The sequence below is a fragment of the Mytilus trossulus genome, chromosome 4 (assembly GCF_036588685.1).
Source record: "Mytilus trossulus isolate FHL-02 chromosome 4, PNRI_Mtr1.1.1.hap1, whole genome shotgun sequence".
Taxonomy (NCBI): Eukaryota; Metazoa; Mollusca; class Bivalvia; order Mytilida; family Mytilidae; genus Mytilus; species Mytilus trossulus.
Genome location: NC_086376.1, coordinates 30,230,162 through 30,250,226, shown reverse-complemented (window position 1 = coordinate 30,250,226; position 20,065 = coordinate 30,230,162). Strand labels below are relative to the sequence as shown.

The window sequence follows — 20,065 nt, the reverse complement described above, 5'->3', positions numbered from 1 at the left end:
AACCAAACATTTGGAAGGCAATCATAAACGTCTATATAAACCTCAATCAGCAATGCTCAATACATAAAGTTTGAAATCATACAATAAATTGGCAATCAGACCACATCTTCTTTTTAAATGTCTAGATAAACCGCAATGAGTAATGCTCAAATCAAAAGTTTGGAAGCCTAAGTATACAGATGAAACGTTTGGAAGCCAACATTACGCGTGTAGATAAACTTACCACCAGTAATTCTCAAAACCAAACGTTTAGAAACTTAAAAAATTCACATCTAGATTAACTTCCATCAGTGATGCTCAAAACCAAACATTTGGAAGCTTAAAAATACACATCTAGATTAACCTCCATCAGTGATGCTCAAAACCAAACAGTTGGAAGACAATAATACACGTCTATATAAAACTCCATCAGTAATGCTCAATACCAAAAGTTTGAAAGCTAACAATACATTGACAATCAGACCACATGCTCGAACCAAACGTTTTGAAGTTTTAACATACCACCAGCAATGCTCAAAACCAATTGTTTGGAAGCCAAAAATACAGGTATATAAATAAACCTCAATCGGCGATGCTCAATACCAAAAGTTTGAAAGCTAACAATATATTGGCAATCACATTTTCTCTTTAGATGTTAAGATAAATCTCCATCAGTTATGCTCAAACAAAACGTTTGGAAGCCAACAATACATATGTCTATATTAAAATCCATCAGTAATTCTCAAACAAAACGTTTGGAAGCCAACAATACATACTAGTATGTCTATATTAAAATCCATCAGTAATGCTCAAACAAAACGTTTGGAAGCCAACAATACATATGTCTATATTAAAATCCATCAGTAATGCTCAAACAAACGTTTGGAAGCCAACAATACATATGTCTATATTAAAATCCATCAGTAATTCTCAAACAAAACGTTTGGAAGCCAACAATACATATGTCTACATTAAAATCCATCAGTAATTCTCAAACAAACGTTTGGAAGCCAACAATACATATGTCTATATTAAAATCCATCAGTAATTCTCAAACAAAACGTTTGGAAGCCAACAATACATATGTCTATATTAAAATCCATCAGTAATTCTCAAACAAAACGTTTGGAAGCCAACAATACATATGTCTATATTAAAATCCATCAGTAATTCTCAAACAAACGTTTGGAAGCCAACAATACATATGTCTATATTAAAATCCATCAGTAATTCTCAAACAACACGTTTGGAAGCCAACAATACATATGTCTATATTAAAATCCATCAGTAACTCTCAAACAAAACGTTTGGAAGCCAACAATATTTATGTCTATATTAAAATCCATCAGTAACTCTCAAACAAAACGTTTGGAAGCCAACAATACATACTAGTATGTCTATATTAAAATCCATCAGTAATGCTCAAACAAAACGTTTGGAAGCCAACAATACATATGTCTATATTAAAATCCATCAGTAATGCTCAAACAAACGTTTGGAAGCCAACAATACATATGTCTATATTAAAATCCATCAGTAATGCTCAAACAAAACGTTTGGAAGCCAACAATACATATGTCTATATTAAAATCCATCAGTAATTCTCAAACAAAACGTTTGGAAGCAAACAATACATATGTCTATATTAAAATCCATCAGTAATTCTCAAACAAAATGTTTGGAAGCCAACAATACATATGTCTATATTAAAATCCATCAGTAACTCTCAAACAAAACGTTTGGAAGCCAACAATACATATGTCTATATCAAAATCCATCAGTAAATCTCAAACAAAGCGTTTGGAAGCCAACAATACATATGTCTATATTAAAATCCATCAGTAATTCTCAATTATACAAAAACGATGGTATGATAAAAGACGTATAATAATACCTCAAAAAGTGGGTATTGTTCGGTGTGAGCCAAGGCTCCGTGTTGAAGGCCGTACTTTAACCTATAATGGTTTACTTTTTAAATTGTTATTTGGATGGAGAGTTGTCTCATTGGCACTCACACCACATCTTCTTATATCTATTGATAGTTTATCAACCGTTGTACAGTAACAATGGTAAGGTAAAAGACGTATGATACCTCAGGCACTTCTCTCAGAAAAAAAATCCTATAAATATATTAGTATAACACTGTTATATTTTTAAGTATGCAGGAATATTTTTTTTCTGAGATAAGCGTGGATAAAGTGGTATATATAGTAAACGATGTATGGTGTAAAAGAAGAGGGACGAAATATACCAAAGGGACAGTCAAACTCATAAATCTAAAACAAACTGACAACGCCATGGCTAAAAATGAAAAAGACAAACAGAAAAACAATAGAACACATGACACAACATAGAAAACAAAAGAATAAACAACACGAACCCCACCAAAAAATAGGAGTGATCTCAGGTGCTCCGGAAGGGTAAGCAGATCCTGCTCCACATGCGGCACCCGTCGTGTTGCTTATGTGATTACAAATCCGGTAAAAAAGTCTAATTCGGTAGGTCAAATTCATGAAAGGGAAGGGGATTGTAGTTACGACGTAAGGAACATATCCGATATCATTTGTGAAACGGTTATTCCATAACGGTCAACCAACTCGTGATGGCGTTCGTAAAATTTACGAAGGGATGATTTCAACTTCACCATTTGAAACTCTTGGTTTAATAGCTTCCTTGTGAGCAGTAACCCTCTATCAAGAAAATCATGATAGCAAATGCAAGCACGGGAATATCGTATCAATTGGGAGATATATACCCCGTATGCAGGTGCTGCTGGAATGTTGCTACTTAGAAATGGAAAGTTTACACTTGGAAAGCTGAAATCATCTCTTTTGTCGTAAAGTTTTGTCTTCAACCGACCCTCATTGTCAATTTCTAGATGTAAGTCAAGATATGAAGCCGACTTAACTGTATATGTAGTATCCTTTATCTCCAATTCGATGGAATAGATGCGTTCCACATAGTCACCAAATTTTGAATTGTTTAGTGAAAGAACGTCATCTATATAGCGGAAAGTAGAGTTAAAGGATATTGCTAACTTCTTATCTTTCTTCCTATATCTTCCTAAGAAGTTCCTGCATGAAGCCAGCCTCATAATAATAAAGAAACAAGTCAGCAATGTAGTAATGTACACGACACGTATTGTTAGAATAACAATTGTACGAGACAAAAATGAGAAGCCAAAAATATATACCGTTTGGCATTTAGACAGCATGAAGCTGTTATGGTCGAGCTGTGCAGCTCTAGTATACAGATAAGCTAGGGCCGGCTAGTTTCAACTTGATCTATTGATTATGGTATCATTTCGTCGAACCATGACTTAACAAATAAAAATGACTGCTAAGTCTTTTGGTTGTGAAGCTAACGTATGTATACTTTAATATAACCATCACTGCATGTATCTCAAGTTATAGTTAGCGTAAAAGAAGTCGGCTTTAGCGCTATGCTTATAATTTCACAGGAAAGATAACTAATCGGGGAAATAATAACTGTTTTATTAGGATATACAATGTTTTTTTAAGAAATCAATATCAATTTCTCCATAATGTAACAATGTTGATAACATTATGGTACAATAATTTTTTTTCCAATCAGTTTATTTAGCCTGATCTATCAAGCTTCATATACTTTTAAACTTGTCAGAAAATCTGCCCTACATTACCATAAATTACTGCGCAGGCATTGATATATCCTTTTTTATTTATTTATGCAACTTAATTTATATACTTTTAAAGTAATGCCTTTTATAGTAGTGGTACTATCATTTAATGCTCTTATGTCGTATCAAAATCATAGATTTTTGATAGCTTTCATTATAACATTTCATTCATATAAATCGAAGCTGTTACTTCAACCTCGGACGTAAAAATACAATTAACCGAGAAGTATAAAGTCATATAAGCAGTGCAGAAAGGCACAATCTTTCACAATTCACTGTGAAAGCAAACTACATCATTTCAGTGCTTGATATATTAGAAAATAAACTTTTAATAAAAATCGTGATTCACATTGCGCTTCCTTTATCAATAGGTCTTTTTAGCGAAAACGATATTTTTGGTGGACAATTCCGAAACTTTTTGGCTTTACAATGTTATAATTAACATAGAAATGAAAATACTGAATGCAAAATGGGGACTTTTCATCAAAATCTTGCAGATGGATATATGCATGCGCATATCGAGTTAACCTCAAGAAAATACACTGCATTGGAGGCTATATCATCTATACTACTGAATTTATAGCTGTTGATCTAATTAATGATAACCGTTTAAATATTTTGATTGTCGGAATGCATCTTGTGCAGAAAAAAAATCAAATGTTTATCAGCGGCGGATAAGGAGGTTGGGTTACGGGGGGTTGAATCCCCCTTTTTTTGACGATCAATGCATTGAAATATAGTGACACCTTTATCATGGGTTGAGAACCCCCTTTTAAAAATGGCTGGATCCGCCCCTGTTTATATATGTTATTGAGACTACTATCCATATGTGTCCAAACACGCGGATATATCACCTATATGGGTTAAGGTGGATATAAGTTTCAATTATTGAATATCTAGAAATAGCTTGAATTTTTCTCGATGATTTTCTCCATAGAATATAACCAATATTGTTAATAATATCTACCAATAAAATGATCATAGATACCAGTGTTAAAATTTTGTATTTAAGCAAACGATACCAAAGGGATATTCACACTTATAAGTACAAAATACAATGGCAAATATAGGAACACAGCTAAATGACAAATAACAGTAAACAAAACACCACAGAGAATACTAAAGACTGAGTAACACACACCCCACCACAGCCCGGTGTAGATCTGAATGTCCTCTTGAAGGGTAGACAAACCCTGCTTCACTATCTATAGCAGTGTTTCGTTGTCAAGTATACAAGCTGTTTGTAAAGCCTATTGTGTATTGGTGCTCGTTGCATATACGATCTTTTATCTATAATTCTGATTTCATATATAATAGAATCTGTGTTAATTATATATAGTTTATAAGAAGTTTACAGTATTAAGTGCATCTCAGTTTGAAACTGAACGTTCAATATTTGGGACTTGATATTTCAGCCTCATGAAAATTCATAGAAGCTGAGTAAACTCAGTATAATAAAGGCACTTATAATAAAACCAGTTTTGATCAAGGAAAAGACATGACCATGTTGACATGCTTGAACCTATATCCACGCTCTATAATATACATTTGTTTGAACACACCGTCACACATGCAAATACCCCTTTATTCTGTTTTTGATCGTGAAGTTATGGTAATGAGATTTTGAGGATACTACCGAATCTTACGGAAAAGTAATAATGGCCAGAAATATATGACCTTAACAAGAACTGGGAAGATGGGGTGAAATTTTAAGAGCAGTGAAATAGTACAAATGTGCTTTGGTAGCTGAGTTTGGGGAGTTTCAAAATCTTAATGTATATATCACTTCACGGCGGTAGTTTTAGCATCTATTAATCATCATTATCAGGGACGGATCCAACCATATTATAAAGGGGGGTCCTAACCCAGGACAAATGGGGTTCCAACTACATGCCCACATTCAAATGCATTATTCGTCAGTGTTCCAACCCCGCCCCCCCCCCCCCCCCCCCACACCTGGCTTGATCCGCCACTGATTATGTGATATAGATACAATGGATAAGCGTTGATTCTTGAAAAAGAAACCAGGAACCATGAACTATGTGCATATATAGAAAAACTATGTGCATATAAAGTAAACTATGTGCATATAAAGTAATCTATGTGCATATAGAGAAAAAGTATGTGCATATATAGAAAAACTATGTGCATATATTGAAAAGTATAAGCGTATCTAAAAACAAGTACACATAAGGCAGCTACGGCGTTCCATAAAATTCCTATATGTTTTCTTGTGTATACTTAAAAATTGGATGAATTAGAATAAAAAATATCATTTGATGTATATATATCTTCAACTAAATATGTTTAGGCTATAATTAAACCGGTATACATACATTTATATCATAACAAGGTTTTAAACAATATTTAAATCAAGGATTTATAAAGTAAAATATAAATCTTTTAATATATTGTTCTTTGTATTTACTGAGAATCAGATTACTATATATACAACAAATATGTTTTATATAAATCTAAGTGATTTATGTCAATCTGTATTATACAACATAAATCCTTGATTTTGCACGTGTTTATGTCTTTCTAACTTCTTATGCAACAAGGGATCTAACGGTGGAATTCATAATTTTTTATAATGGGGACCAATTGACTGCCTTAGAGAGCCCGGGGCACCGCTCCAGCCAGTGATGCTCCCGATAATTCTCTACCCCCCCCCCCCCCAACATAGTCAACCAAATTTTTCAAACTTTATTTAAGGGGGAGTCTGAGACCCACGCAAGCCCTATGAATTCGCCTCTGTTATCCAAATAATTTCCTATTTAATGTATTCCCCTTATAGTTGTACTACATTAGCAAGGATTTTTATTGTAAATACAATGGTTTAAAAATAATTTCGCGGCTTTTGGGAAACCACCAATAAAATGAATGAAAGAGTAAATTTGACGTCAGTTCCGCTATGTGACACGCCCACTACTGCACGCGGTAGCACATCTACGAGCGTTTCAGCTACTTATTTTTCATATATTCGAACATGAGATAGAAGAAATTTGATTAGAATAATGAAGAAAAAAGTATGGAATAACTAATTCTTTTCACCAGATCAAATCCTCCATCAAAGAAGGAGAGATATTCATTGTTGTTAAAAAGACAACAAAGGCTTTCGAAACACATTTGTTTACATGGACGATAGCTTGCCTTATTCAGTATGACATTGGAAGAAAAGTGTAACGATTGTTTTGATGACAATTTAGCTGCAGAATGTTTAGTGGAAATGTCAAATAAAGTGGTTTACTCAAGAGTAGAATCCCCTGATTCACAATTTGATGAACACGAGGTTGACTTGGTAACCAATACCGAAACAGATTCTTTGTTTTCACTAGCAAGAGTACTAACGGATTTAGGACGATATAAAAAGAAAAACACAGATCATGACTATTACAAAACGGATCTCAAACCAGAACTCCTTCGATCATTAAGACATGACGAAAATTTCAATGTCCGAAATGACCAAAACAGACGATATCGAAAGCGCGCTAAAATGACCACGCCCACTTCGGAAGACAACAGTGACGATGAAGATTATTTAGAAACGACTGGAATTTCCTCAAGAAAAGTACACAAATGTATTTACAAAGAGTGCAACAAAGTTTATGGAAAAAGTTCTCACCTGAAAGCCCATTTGCGAACACACACAGGTTTGTACAAAAATGGGCGTGGCAGTACGATGTTGGTCAATAGATATTTTTCAAAATTGAAACTCACAAATATCTGGTCAATTTAGTCAAGTTTTAAAAATTAAAACACCCATAGTTGTAAAAAAATCTATTTTAGAGATAAAACAAAAATATATTTCTCCTTATTGTGCAATCTTATAAAGAAAATCATAATATTGTTATGCACATGAACACTAGTATTTAATGCAGATACCTGAGTGGTGGTCCGAGGGGTCCTGATCCCAAAATACCTGGCTTAAAAACACATATTCTCAAGGTCTGGAACATAAATGAATTTAAATCCCGACATCCCAAAATTAAAAAAAAGAATTCCTGGATCCCGAAAGGGTCAATCCCAAAATCCCAAGCTAAAAAAAACCCAACCCAGGAGTCCCAATAAAGGTCCTACCCCCCTTACCCGATCATATCCACATATGTGATTTGGGGTAACTGTTTCATTGATTAGTTGATGCACCTGCAAATCAATTATGGCATTTCATCTGTCTAACCTTAGCTCCTCACCAATAAAGAAGTAAAATTAAATGGGTCAGTCGCAATAATGACACATGCTATGTTGGATTTGGATCTTGGACAACTGTGATATGTTTTGTCTGTGTACCGAGATGATTTAGTTTTTAGGCACTTCAAAAAGTAAGGATGAGAAATAATTATTGTTACTTTTAATTTGCGAAAAATGAATTTCCTGACAGTCCTCATTTATTCTGAAATTGTAGGCAACACTATCATTTTTAATGTCATTACTGTCTAATGAGTAAGATTTTTCAGTTTATCTGTTACTACATTAATAAATATTATAAAAATATATCAAATTTTATATAAATTTATATAGGAAATAAAATCCTTATCGTGGGCAGGCTTGATTATTAATTTTACAGACTTTATCACTGCATTTGAGATAATAAAGTAACATATTTCATTGAACATACATGTATTATATTACTGTACATGTAAATAATATACACTCTATCCAAGAACCAGTGTATCCCAAACTCTGTCTATCAGACAAAATCATAAAAATGTCAGACAAAAAATCAGTTGGTCAGACAAAAATTTTAAGATGTGTCCGTAGAAAATAATAAGAAAGGTTTCTTTTTCGGTCAGAAAACTATAAAAACAGTTTGCCACAGACTGATGAACATATTAAGAAATTTATCAATAAAATTTATATTCAAGTAACAAAATAATGTATATATCATATGTGTAAAACCATATTTGTTACTGATAAATGCAATAGAAAAAGTAATATTTAAGATTAGAGTTATCTTCCTTTGTTCATAATTTTAGTTGAAAATAAATCTACAATTTATATGGACACTACTCACTAGATTGATTGTTGGCTGATGAACATCCAGTGGCAAATGTTCCCTGCATGTTCAAGAGGAAAGGATAACCAAAGATATCTCCCAATTAATAATTCATTGCATGGCTTTATTTGGCTAAACACAATGAAATCTTCATTTTTAGATCCCACTTCTTAAAAACAACACCAGGATTAAAATTTTGAAAGCCAGACACAGGTTTAACAAAAGTTTCAATGCAATCCTCACAATAAAAAATTATTAAGATGTGGTATGATTGCCAATTACTCAACTCTTCACAAGAAACCAAATGACACAGAAATTATAATACTGTATATTGATTCAGACCATAGCCAAGAGTTATCTTTATGTATCCCCCTTCCCTTTCTGAATAGACAGTATAATCTGATAATAAAATGGTGCAGAAATATAGTAATGAATAAATCAATTTTTGTTTTTTTTTCTTAGGAGAGAAACCTTTTTTGTGCAACTGGGCTGGATGTGGTAAAAAATTTGCCAGATCTGATGAGCTAGCCAGACACACACGAACCCATACTGGTAGGTACAAATCAAATAGAATGTCAGTAAAAATTATATACCACAAACAAACAAAAACAAAGTAAAGAAATAAGAATACCTTCATTAGTAACATTTTTTCAAAAAATTAAACATGTTAAACGCTGAAAAATAAGAGAAACGTAAATGGTATTTTACATGGTTGGGATCCCGCTAACATGTTTTACCCCGCCACATTATTTATGAATGTGCCTATCCCAAGTCAGAAGCCTGTAATTCAGTGGTTTTCGTTTGTTTATGTGTGACATATTTGTTTTTTCGTTCATTCTTTTATATAAATAAGATTGTTAGTTTTCTCTTTTGAATAGTTATACATTGTCATATCGGGGCCTTTTATAGCTGACTATGAGGTATGGGCTTTGCTCATTGTTGAAGGCCATGCAGTGATCTATAGTTGTTTTAAAATGTTTATGTCATTTTGGTCTCTTGTGGACAGTTGTCTCATTGGCAATCATACCACATCTTCTTTTTTGTCGAGCCTTCGACTTTAGTCGAAAAAGCGAGACTAAGCGATCCTACATTCCGTCGTCGTCGTTGTCGTCGGCGGCGTCCACAAATATTCACTCTGTGGTTAAAGTTTTTGAAAATTTAATAACTTTCTTAAACTATACTGGATTTCTACCAAACTTGTACAGAAGCTTGTTTATGATCATAAGATAGTATCCCAGTCTGCACCAAAAACTTATTTTTCTTATTGGACCAAACAAAGTTTTGCAAAAACTAACTAGTCCGAACCAAATTTTACTAGTCTGGGGCATCGGACTAGTGGCTAACCGTGCAGACTGTAGTATCCAGAAGTAAATTTTGTAAAAATAAAATTCCATTTTTTCTGTATTTTATTTATAAATGGACTTAGTTTTTCTGCGGGGAAACATTACATTCACTCTGTGGTTAAAGTTTTTAAAATTTGAATATTTTTCTTAAACTATACTAGATTTCTACTAAACTTGAATAGAAGCTTGTTTATGATCATAAGATAGTATGTATGCAGAGGTAAAGGTTGCAAAAATAAAATTCCATTTTTTTCTGTTTTTCACTTACAAATGGACTTAGTTTTTATGCCGTGCAACATTACATTCACCTTGTCGTTAAAGTTTTTAAAATTTAAATAACTTTCTTAAACTATCCTGGGTTTGTACCAAACTTGGACAGAAACTTGTGTATGATCATAAGATAGTATCTAGAAGTAAATTTTGTAAAAAAATATATCTTTTTTTTCTGTATTTTACTTTTAAATGGACTTATGTTTTCTGCCATGAAACAACACATACACTCTGTGGTTAAATTTAAAAAAAATTAATAAATTTCTTATACTATTTTAAATTTGTACTAAACTTGGACAGAAGCTTGCTTATGATCAAAAGCTAGTATCTACAAAAGAAATTTTGTTAATATTTGGTACCTGTGTATCTGCATTTTACTTATAAATGGACTTAGTTGTTCTTCCAGTTAACATTACATACAGTCTGCGGTTAAAGTTTTAAAAACATTTATTCGATTCATAAACTATCCTGAAATTTTTACCAAACTTGGACAGAAGCTTCTTACAATTAAAAGATAGTATCAAGAGGAATATTTTTATTGATTGTTTTCATTTTTAGCTCACCTGGCCCGAAGGGCCAAGTGAGCTTTTCTCATCACTTGGCGTCCGGCGTCCGTCGTCGTCGTCGTCGTCGTCGTCCGTCGTCCGTCGTCGTCCGTCGTCGTTAACTTTTACAAAAATCTTCTCCTCTGAAACTACTGGGCCAAATTGAACCAAACTTGGCCACAATCATCATTGGGGTATCTAGTTTAAAAAATGTGTGGCGTGACCCGGTCAACCAACCAAGATGGCCGCCACGGCTAAAAATAGAACATAGGGGTAAACTGCAGTTTTTGGCTAATAACTCAAAAACCAAAGCATTTAGAGGAAATCTGACATGGGGTAAAAATGTTTATCAGGTCAAGATCTATCTGCCCTGAAATTTTCAGATGAATCGGTCAACCCGTTGTTGGGTTGCTGCCCCTGAATTGGTAATTTTGTGGAAATTATGCAGTTTTTGGTTGTTATCTTGAATATTATTATAGATAGAGATAAACTGTAAACAGCAATAATGTTTAGTAAAGTAGGATTTACAAATAAGTCAACATGACCGAAATGGTCAGTTGACCCGTTTAGGAGTTATTGCCCTTTATAGTCAATTTTTAACCATTTTTCGTAAATCTTAGTTATCTTTTACAAAAATCTTCTCCTCTGAAACTACTGGGCCAAATTGAACCAAACTTGGCCACAATCATCATTGGGGTATCTAGTTTAAAAAATGTGTGGCGTGACCCGGTCAACCAACCAAGATGGCCACCACGGCTAAAAATAGAACATAGGGGTAAACTGCAGTTTTTGGCTTATAACTCAAAAACCAAAGCATTTAGAGGAAATCTGACATGGGGTAAAAATGTTTATCAGGTCAAGATCTATCTGCCCTGAAATTTTCAGATGAATCGGTCAACCCGTTGTTGGGTTGCTGCCCCTGAATTGGTAATTTTGTGGAAATTTTGCAGTTTTTGGTTGTTATCTTGAATATTATTATAGATAGAGATAAACTGTAAACAGCAATAATGTTTAGTAAAGTAGGATTTACAAATAAGTCAACATGACCGAAATGGTCAGTTGACCCGTTTAGGAGTTATTGCCCTTTATAGTCAATTTTTAACCATTTTTCGTAAATCTTAGTTATCTTTTACAAAAATCTTCTCCTCTGAAACTACTGGGCCAAATTAATCCAGACTTGGCAATCATCATCTTTGGGGTATCTTGTTTTAAAAATGTGTCCGGTGACCCGACTATCAAATCAAGATGGCCGCCACAGCTAAAAATAGAACATAGGGGTAAAATGCAGTTTTTGGCTTATAACTCAAAAACCAAAGCATTTAGAGCAAATCCAACACGGGATTAAATTATTAATCAGATCAAGATCTATCTGCCCTATAATTTTCAGATGAATCGGTCAACCCATTGTTGGGTTGCTGCCCCTGAATCGGTAATTTTAAGGAAATTTTGCTGTTTTTGGTTATTTTCTTAAATTTTATTATAGATAGAGATAAACTGTAAACAGCAATTATGTTCAGCAAAGTAAGATTTACAAATAAGTCAACACGACGGAAATTGTCAATTGACCCCCTAAGGAGTTATTGTCCTTTATAGTCAATTTTTAACAATTTTCATAAAATTTGTAAATTTTTATTAACATTTTCCACTGAAACTACTGGGCCAAGTTCATTATAGATAGAGATAAATGTAAGCAGCAAGACTAGTAAAGTAAGATTTACAAACACATCACCATCACCAAAACACAATTTTGTCATGAATCCATCTGCTTCCTTTGTTTAATATTCACATAGACCAAGGTGAGCGACACAGGCTCTTTGGAGCCTCTAGTTGTTGAGTCTGGGAGTTACAGCAAAAGTAGGCGAGACACTGGGTTCCGCGGAACCCTTACAAATTTTTATACGACCGCAAATTTTGAAAAAATTTTCGTCGTATATTGCTATCACGTTGGCGTCGTCGGCGTCGTCGTTGTCGTCGTCGTCGTCGTTGTCGTCGTCGTTGTTGTCGTCGTCGTTGTCCGAATACTTTTAGTTTTCGCACTCTAACTTTAGTAAAAGTGAATAGAAATCTATGAAATTTTAACACAAGGTTTATGACCATAAAAGGAAGGTTGGTATTGATTTTGGGAGTTTTGGTCCCAACATTTTAGGAATTAGGGGCCAAAAAGGGCCCAAATAAGCATTTTCTTGGTTTTCGCACTATAACTTTAGTTTAAGTTAATAGAAATCTATGAAATTTTGACACAAGGTTGATGACCACAAAAGAAAGGTTGGGATTGATATTGGGAGTTTTGGTTTCAACAGTTTAGGAATTAGGGGCCAAAAAAGGGCCCAAATAAGCATTATTCTGGGTTTTCACACAATTACTTTAGTTTAAGTAAATAGAAATCAATGAAATTTAAACATAATGTTTATGACCACAAAAGGAAGATTGGTATTGATTTTGGGAGTTTAGGTCCCAACAGTTTAGGAATTAGGGGCCAAAAAGGGACCCAAATAAGCATTTTTCTTGGTTTTGGCACCATAACGTTAGTATAAGTAAATAGAAATCTATGAAATTTAAACACAAGGTTAATGACCATAAAAGGAAAGTTGGTATTGATTTTGGGAGTTTTGGTCCCAACAGTTTAGGAAAAAGGGGCCCAAAGGGTCCAAAATTAAACTTTGTTTGATTTCATCAAAATTGAATAATTGGGGTTCTTTGATATGCCGAATCTAACTGTGTATGTAGATTCTTAACTTTTGGTCCCGTTTTCAAATTGGTGTACATTAAGGTCCAAAGGGTCCAAAATTAAACTTAGTTTGATTTTAACAAAAATTGAATCCTTGGGGTTCTTTGATATGCTGAATCTAAAAATGAACTTAGATTTTTTATTATTGGCCCAGTTTTCAAGTTGGCCCAAATCGGGGTCCAAAATTAAATTTTTTTGATTTCATCAAAAATTGAATAAATGGGGTTCTTTGATATGCCAAATCTAACTGTGTATGTAGATTCTTCATTTTTGGTCCCGTTTTCAAATTGGCCTACATTAAGGTCCAAAGAGTCCAAAATTAAACTAAGTTTGATTTTAACAAAAATTAAATTCTAGGGCCTCTTTGATATGCTGAATCTAAACATGTACTTAGATTTTTGATTATGGGCCCAGTTTTCAAGTTGGTCTAAATCAGGATCTAAAATTATTATATTAAGTATTATGGAATAGCAAGTCTTTTCAATTGCACAGTATTGTGCAATTGCAAGAAATATCTAATTTCACAATATTGTGAAATAGCAAATTTTTTTTTAATTAGAGTTATCTTTCTTTGTCCAAAATAGTTAGCAAGAAATATCTTATTGCAAGATTTTTTTTTAATTGGAGTTATCTTTCTTTGTCCAGAATCAACTTAAATCTTTGTTATATACAATATATAATGTATATTCACTTTTTACTACCAACTGATAAATTTAAATGATCTTTACCATTCAGTGATAACAAGCAGTTTTTTTACATCTTAATATTTTATGATGTATTTAAATGAGTAGTTATTGTTGCAAACTCCATTAGAATATTTTAATTGAGATTAGTTTTGGAATAAGGGATAGGGGGATGTGATTAAAAAATTGGGTTCAATTTTTCTCATTTGAAATTTCATAAATAAATAGAAAATTTCTTCAAACATTTTTTTGAGAGGATTAACATTGAACAGCATAGTGAATTGCTCTAAGAGAAAACAAAAATTTTAAGTTCATTAGAACACATTCATTCTGTGTCAGAAACCTATGCTGTGTCAACTATTTAATCACAATCCAAATTTAGAGCTGAATCCAGCTTGAATGTTGTGTCCATACTTGCCCCAACCGTTCAGGGTTCAACCTCTGCGGTCGTATAAAGCTACGCCCTGCGAAGCATCTGGTTATATATAAAAATATCTGTTTGTTTTTTCTACATTGGCTAGAAAATGATAAGGGAGGGTTGAGATTTGAAAAAAAACATGTTTAACCTCGCCACATTTTTGCGCCTGTCCCAAGTCTGGAGCCTCTGGCCTTTGTTAGTCTTGTATGAATTTTAATATAGTTTCCTGTGTATAATTCAGAATTTAGTATGAAGTCCATTATCACTGAACTAGTACACATATTTGTAAGGGGAGTTTCTCGCTGCATTGAAGATCCAGAAGTTTTTCTATTCTTATAGTATGGTTAGTCCATAGCTGATATTTCAAGTTTAACAAATATAAAATTTGAGAAGAACTATCTTTTAAGGTTCATTCTTTGTTAAAGTTGTGTATATATATATTGTTTTTTGAAACACCTATTCGTCTATTTGTAGCTTACTAAAAGATTTCTTTTGTTATCAGGTGAAAAGAAATTTCTGTGTCCATTATGTGACAAAAGATTCATGAGAAGTGACCATCTAAACAAACATGCACGGAGACATCCAGGTTTTGATCCTGCCATGCTGAAAAAAAGAACAAAGACAATGCCAGAAGAGACTTCAACACTTTCATCAAGAGAATGAGAACATTGTTCTAATACAATGCAATAGAAATGTTTCTTTAAGACATATCCCATAAGCATAAAATGTAAGAATAGCAATGCAAGTCAAAGATAGCCAAATATATTTTTTTATATCATTCATGTGGTATAAACGTTCTTGGATTGCGACATGTGCAGAATTTAAATTTCTGTCATGGAAAATCAAAAGGGAAACTGACGTGTTCATAATCCAATTGTTTGAGGATTATATTATTAACATGTGAATTACACATTGATCAAATGTAGTAATGTACAAATACACACAGTGATACACTAACATGTGTTTATATTTAAAAACTAGAAACAAAAACTTGGAGAATGTGGCCATGTGTGTTTATTTGTATGCACCTAGGATAGTAGGGTGGCATTATGTTTATCTGTCTGTGCACGTTTTCAATTTTTCATCTCATACCAGGGTTTAAATCAAGTTTAAAATATATTTAAGCTTTAGTTAAAGGTAGTTTACCATGAAGGTTTGGTCACATGATCCTGAAACTTTTTACACATGTTCAGATTGATGTGAACCTTTTACAATACATGCCAAATAAGAGAGTTTACCTTGCTGTTTACTGAACCTAAGAAATGATAGTGCTAGCAGGGAATAGTGTCCTATGGTATTATATTGTTGTTTGTCTCATTATTTACAGTGATATCAAAGTCACTTTATAACAATAATTTTTGTCTTTTGTTTTATATGGGTGAGTTTTGCATGACTGTTTATTTTGTAATGATTACAAAACTTGAAAATTATTTGTAGTTGGAATCCACCATTTTGAACTTGTATAGGGCCATTAGAGAGAGTCTTCTTCCAACAGATAAGATTTGATTTTATCAAATTCCAAATCAATATGTCCATGTATAACTGTTGATATTATTGAATGTATGGGTCTTGCACCCTATTATGTTTGAAATATAGATAAGCATATAAAAAATGTTATAAATTAATTGCCAGTATTAAGTTTAAATTGTAATCCAAATGTATTTTATTTCCTTCTTCGTGGGCCTAAGGTCATCATCAAAATCAAAATCAAAACATGACAATGACCACATCATACATGTACATGTATTTTCCATTCTACGACATCACTTACAAATGTATAGTATTGATAACTTGTTTTTATTTCAACCAATATTTTTTTTCCTGTAAATTTTCTGTTTTGGATGTTTGTTTTTAATCTGTGGACAAAATAATGAATTTACTTTTATAAGTTTAAAATGACTGATTTTGTAAAAAAAAAAAATTACTTTCTGGATTTCCCTTCAGATTTTTTACAACTCTCATTCAATAATTCTGGATGTGATTTATTCATTTGTCTCCCTTTGACCAGAATGTTTAAAAACATCAATTGATTTTGTATAGCTTTTATTGTTTCTTAACAAAAGAGACTGAAAATCAAACTTAAAACATTGTAAATAGAATGTTGTTTAGTTTATCAATTTGAAAAGATATTTGTTGCATTCACTTTTTGAAATGAGAATATGATGAGCTTGAAACAGATTTTAAATTTAGACACAAGTTCATATGAACATGTTAAATTCATGGCATGCTGTGTTCTGTTTAACCATTATAAAAAAAAATGAAAATTTTCTCTAGATCAGTCTGACTCTGTCTGATGATTCTTTACCCAAATACCAAAATAAATGTTTACCTTGCCAACTGAATTTTGAGTTGTTAGAATTTTATGAACAAAATGAGGTGGTATCTTTTTAAATGTTATGCCAATCAATTTAAGTAGCTATAACAGTTTCTTGTAACAAAAACAAAATTTTCCTGCTGCATTAGATGAACAACATTAGTTTCTGAAAAAGTAACATTACTGTTTGATATTGGAGTTGATAATGCCATATCAGGGACTAAAGTAATATTACATACAGTAAACCAACATATTTTGTCAGATACTTTATTTTAGCGTTTTACTCTTTCCTATCCATTTTCTCAGCTTTTTGATTTCAATATTTTCTAATTCATATGCAGTTTAATAAGGAAAGATCCAAGTTTAAAATATTCATGACAATTTATAATAATGTAATTTTCTACCTGCAAAATTTAGGTAAATAAATCTCTTGCCAAAATAAGTTGGTTTACAGTATTTACTTCAGCTCATTTCACATGGCATACTGATGGTAAATGATATGATATTTGTTTATGGAGTATAATGATTATTGATGTGATAATTGATATTATATGTGATATATGTTGATATTTTGATCTGTTGAACTACCTCACACAGGTAATTTTTGTTTTATTCTTTTCATATCCCTCTGATTTTAGTTTTAACCATGTCTAATTGTAAATTCAAAAATTATTGCGTGTGTTTAGTATCACTTTTTGTTTCGATGATAGTTAAGTCAATGGTAAACATTGATTAAATAATTGTTTTTCTAGCATAAACTTTATAGTGTACAGCAAATTTTTGATAAAAAAAATCGAAAAATTTGAAATTTGAACAACGGTATACTACTGTTGCCTAAATATATTAATTTCCTTTGTTTTCAGAGATTTAAGATTTCTATACAGTCAATCTTCACAGAGAAAATCAATCTCTAATATGCAATCAGTTTAAAAATAATAATATTAATGTTTTGTCTACATCTCATCTAAACAGATTGTTATTTCCTATTGTTTTGTGATGATATATTGTTTTATAAACTTTAGTAGACTATATCTACTGAAATTACAAAAGTTCATGCTCGGTCACCTTCTTTTGAGCTGTTTTAATGTTTGATAGTTTATTAATTTGTATCAAAACACCCAGTCCAATCAGCATTCTTTCCTTATTTCATGTATTTGAAATATTTTCTTACACCAAAAACATGCAAATGATTACAGGATATACATTCAAATATACTGTGTCAGCAATTTGGAATACTCAGTATTTAATGCCTTAAAGTACAACAAAAGAGTATTTAAAGCAAAGTTTTTGTGATAATGTTTTATACTTCTTAAATTCAATCGTTCTTGATACATGTACATATTCAGATAGCATTGCATATTACCTTTTATTGAGATGGCTTAAGAGTAGTTACCATATCAAGGATTTCTCTGTATGACATTTTATTCCAATAGTTTTCTGTGATATTAGAATAGTGCTTGATCTTGTCAGATTTATAATGGTCTCACACCATAACGTCTCATTTTTTTGTTTTATGAAAACCAAAGAAAAAGTTTCAATTCCTACAAAATATTTTAATAATAGATGAGGGATTTTTTTTTTTTTTATCAAAATAAGGTTATAGTATGGTAAGTCTATTGGAAAGAAAAACTACTGCTATTTATATAAAGGAAAGATGCAGTTATTTAGGTAACTGCAGTCTTAACTTATATTTTCACTTCGGCTGTGAAGTTGACGTTTGTATTTTAATGAGGAGAATATACATATGTATATATTACATATGTATATATATATATAACTTTCATGCTTAATATTTTTGTCTCATGAAACAAACAGTAATTATGATCTGTTATAGAAGTGATCTGCTATTTTTGAATCTCAAAAATCAAATAGGTTTATAACTTGCATATTTTACATTTCATAATGATAAGCATGAATTTCAGCATAAAATGCATAATAAACATCAACACATAACATAGACAACCATCAACTATTTTTACACTGTAAACCATACATGTATATTTTCTGCAAGAGAAACTTTATATTTACCCTATTGTTGAATAATGCATATTTTGTGTATAAAGATAGACTGTATTGTAACTATTTGTGATTAATGAACATTTTGTGTAAGTTAACCTGTATTGTAATTGTATTGGTGATTTATGAATATGTGATAAAAGCTGTTTTCATTCTGTACATTGTTAAACAGTAAACATACTTTTCAGAGCAATAAACAGACTTTAGATTTGCTCAGCAAGTGTTATCTTTAGGGTTATATAGAAGTGCCTGCTATAATTGACCTGTAAAATGTGTGTTTGTTCAGTAAAAGTACTAAAACAGATATTCTAATGCAATTTGGATGAAACAGTTATTTTCATTGGCTAAAAATTGCCGTCAAATCCACAGTTGACCAGGCGTAACTAAGGAGGGACCCGACATTTTTACAACAATTTTCGATTACTACTACATACTCGAAAATAAAACAACACCAACCTCGAATTCGCCGTTTTCATGTAATTTTATCCTAATTTGAAGCGTACAGGTAACCTAATAACCTCCAGTTTGTAAGTTTTTCATTTGTATGACGTCACGTTTAGCCATGACATCTTTGTGCCAAAATCATTCATGATGTTTCGGGGATTTTTTTCTACTTGTCAAATTTATACATTTTTTCAAGTTTTATCGTATTTTTGTCTTTGTGTAATGCATTAGAATCGGAATAACAGTACTGTAGTTGAAGTGTTGCCACCGTCAATTGTAGATTTGACGGTTGCAAATGCAGTTTTACTGGTGACACGTGCTACAGTACTGTTATTCCTTAAATGGCTACTGGCTCAATATGTAATAACCCTTGTCTTGTTCATAAGCAGGGATATGTTTTTCTTGTGTCGGAGGAGATGTGATAGATACCTCCCAAGAAATTGTATAAAACCAAATTTACGGTTTTCAATAGATATAAGAATATTTGGTATATGTGACAAGGCAACAACTCTCTATCCAAGTCACAGTGTGTAAAAGATAAACCATTAAAGGTCAAAGTACCTTCTTTAAAATGGAGCATTGGCTCACACCGAACAGTAAGCTATAAAGGGCCCCTAAAAAACTAGTGTAAAACCAACAGGGAAAACCAAGGCTTATCTATATAAAAAACG

The 20,065-nt window shown here is 32.3% G+C and overlaps 1 protein-coding gene across 1 annotated transcript; it reads left to right on the top strand.

The window, feature by feature from the left end:
* Positions 1–6,554: 6,554 nt before the first annotated feature.
* On the top strand, positions 6,555–16,327 carry LOC134715078 (Krueppel-like factor 9). The gene is made up of 3 exons (XM_063576959.1): positions 6,555–7,290; positions 9,096–9,185; positions 15,123–16,327. Exons 1-3 carry the CDS (start codon positions 6,801–6,803, stop codon positions 15,281–15,283), a joined length of 741 nt encoding a protein of 246 aa, XP_063433029.1. The 5' UTR covers positions 6,555–6,800; the 3' UTR covers positions 15,284–16,327.
* The last annotated feature ends 3,738 nt before the right edge of the window (positions 16,328–20,065 follow it).

Excerpts from the sequence above, each read along its gene's own strand:
- LOC134715078 (XM_063576959.1), top strand. The coding sequence starts at position 6,801 with ATGACATTGGAAGAAAAGTGTAACGATTGTTTTGATGACAATTTAGCT. Across the intron at positions 7,291-9,095 it reads CCATTTGCGAACACACACAG|GAGAGAAACCTTTTTTGTGC; the intron begins GTTTGTACAAAA and ends TTTTTTTCTTAG. Across the intron at positions 9,186-15,122 it reads ACACACACGAACCCATACTG|GTGAAAAGAAATTTCTGTGT; the intron begins GTAGGTACAAAT and ends TTTTGTTATCAG.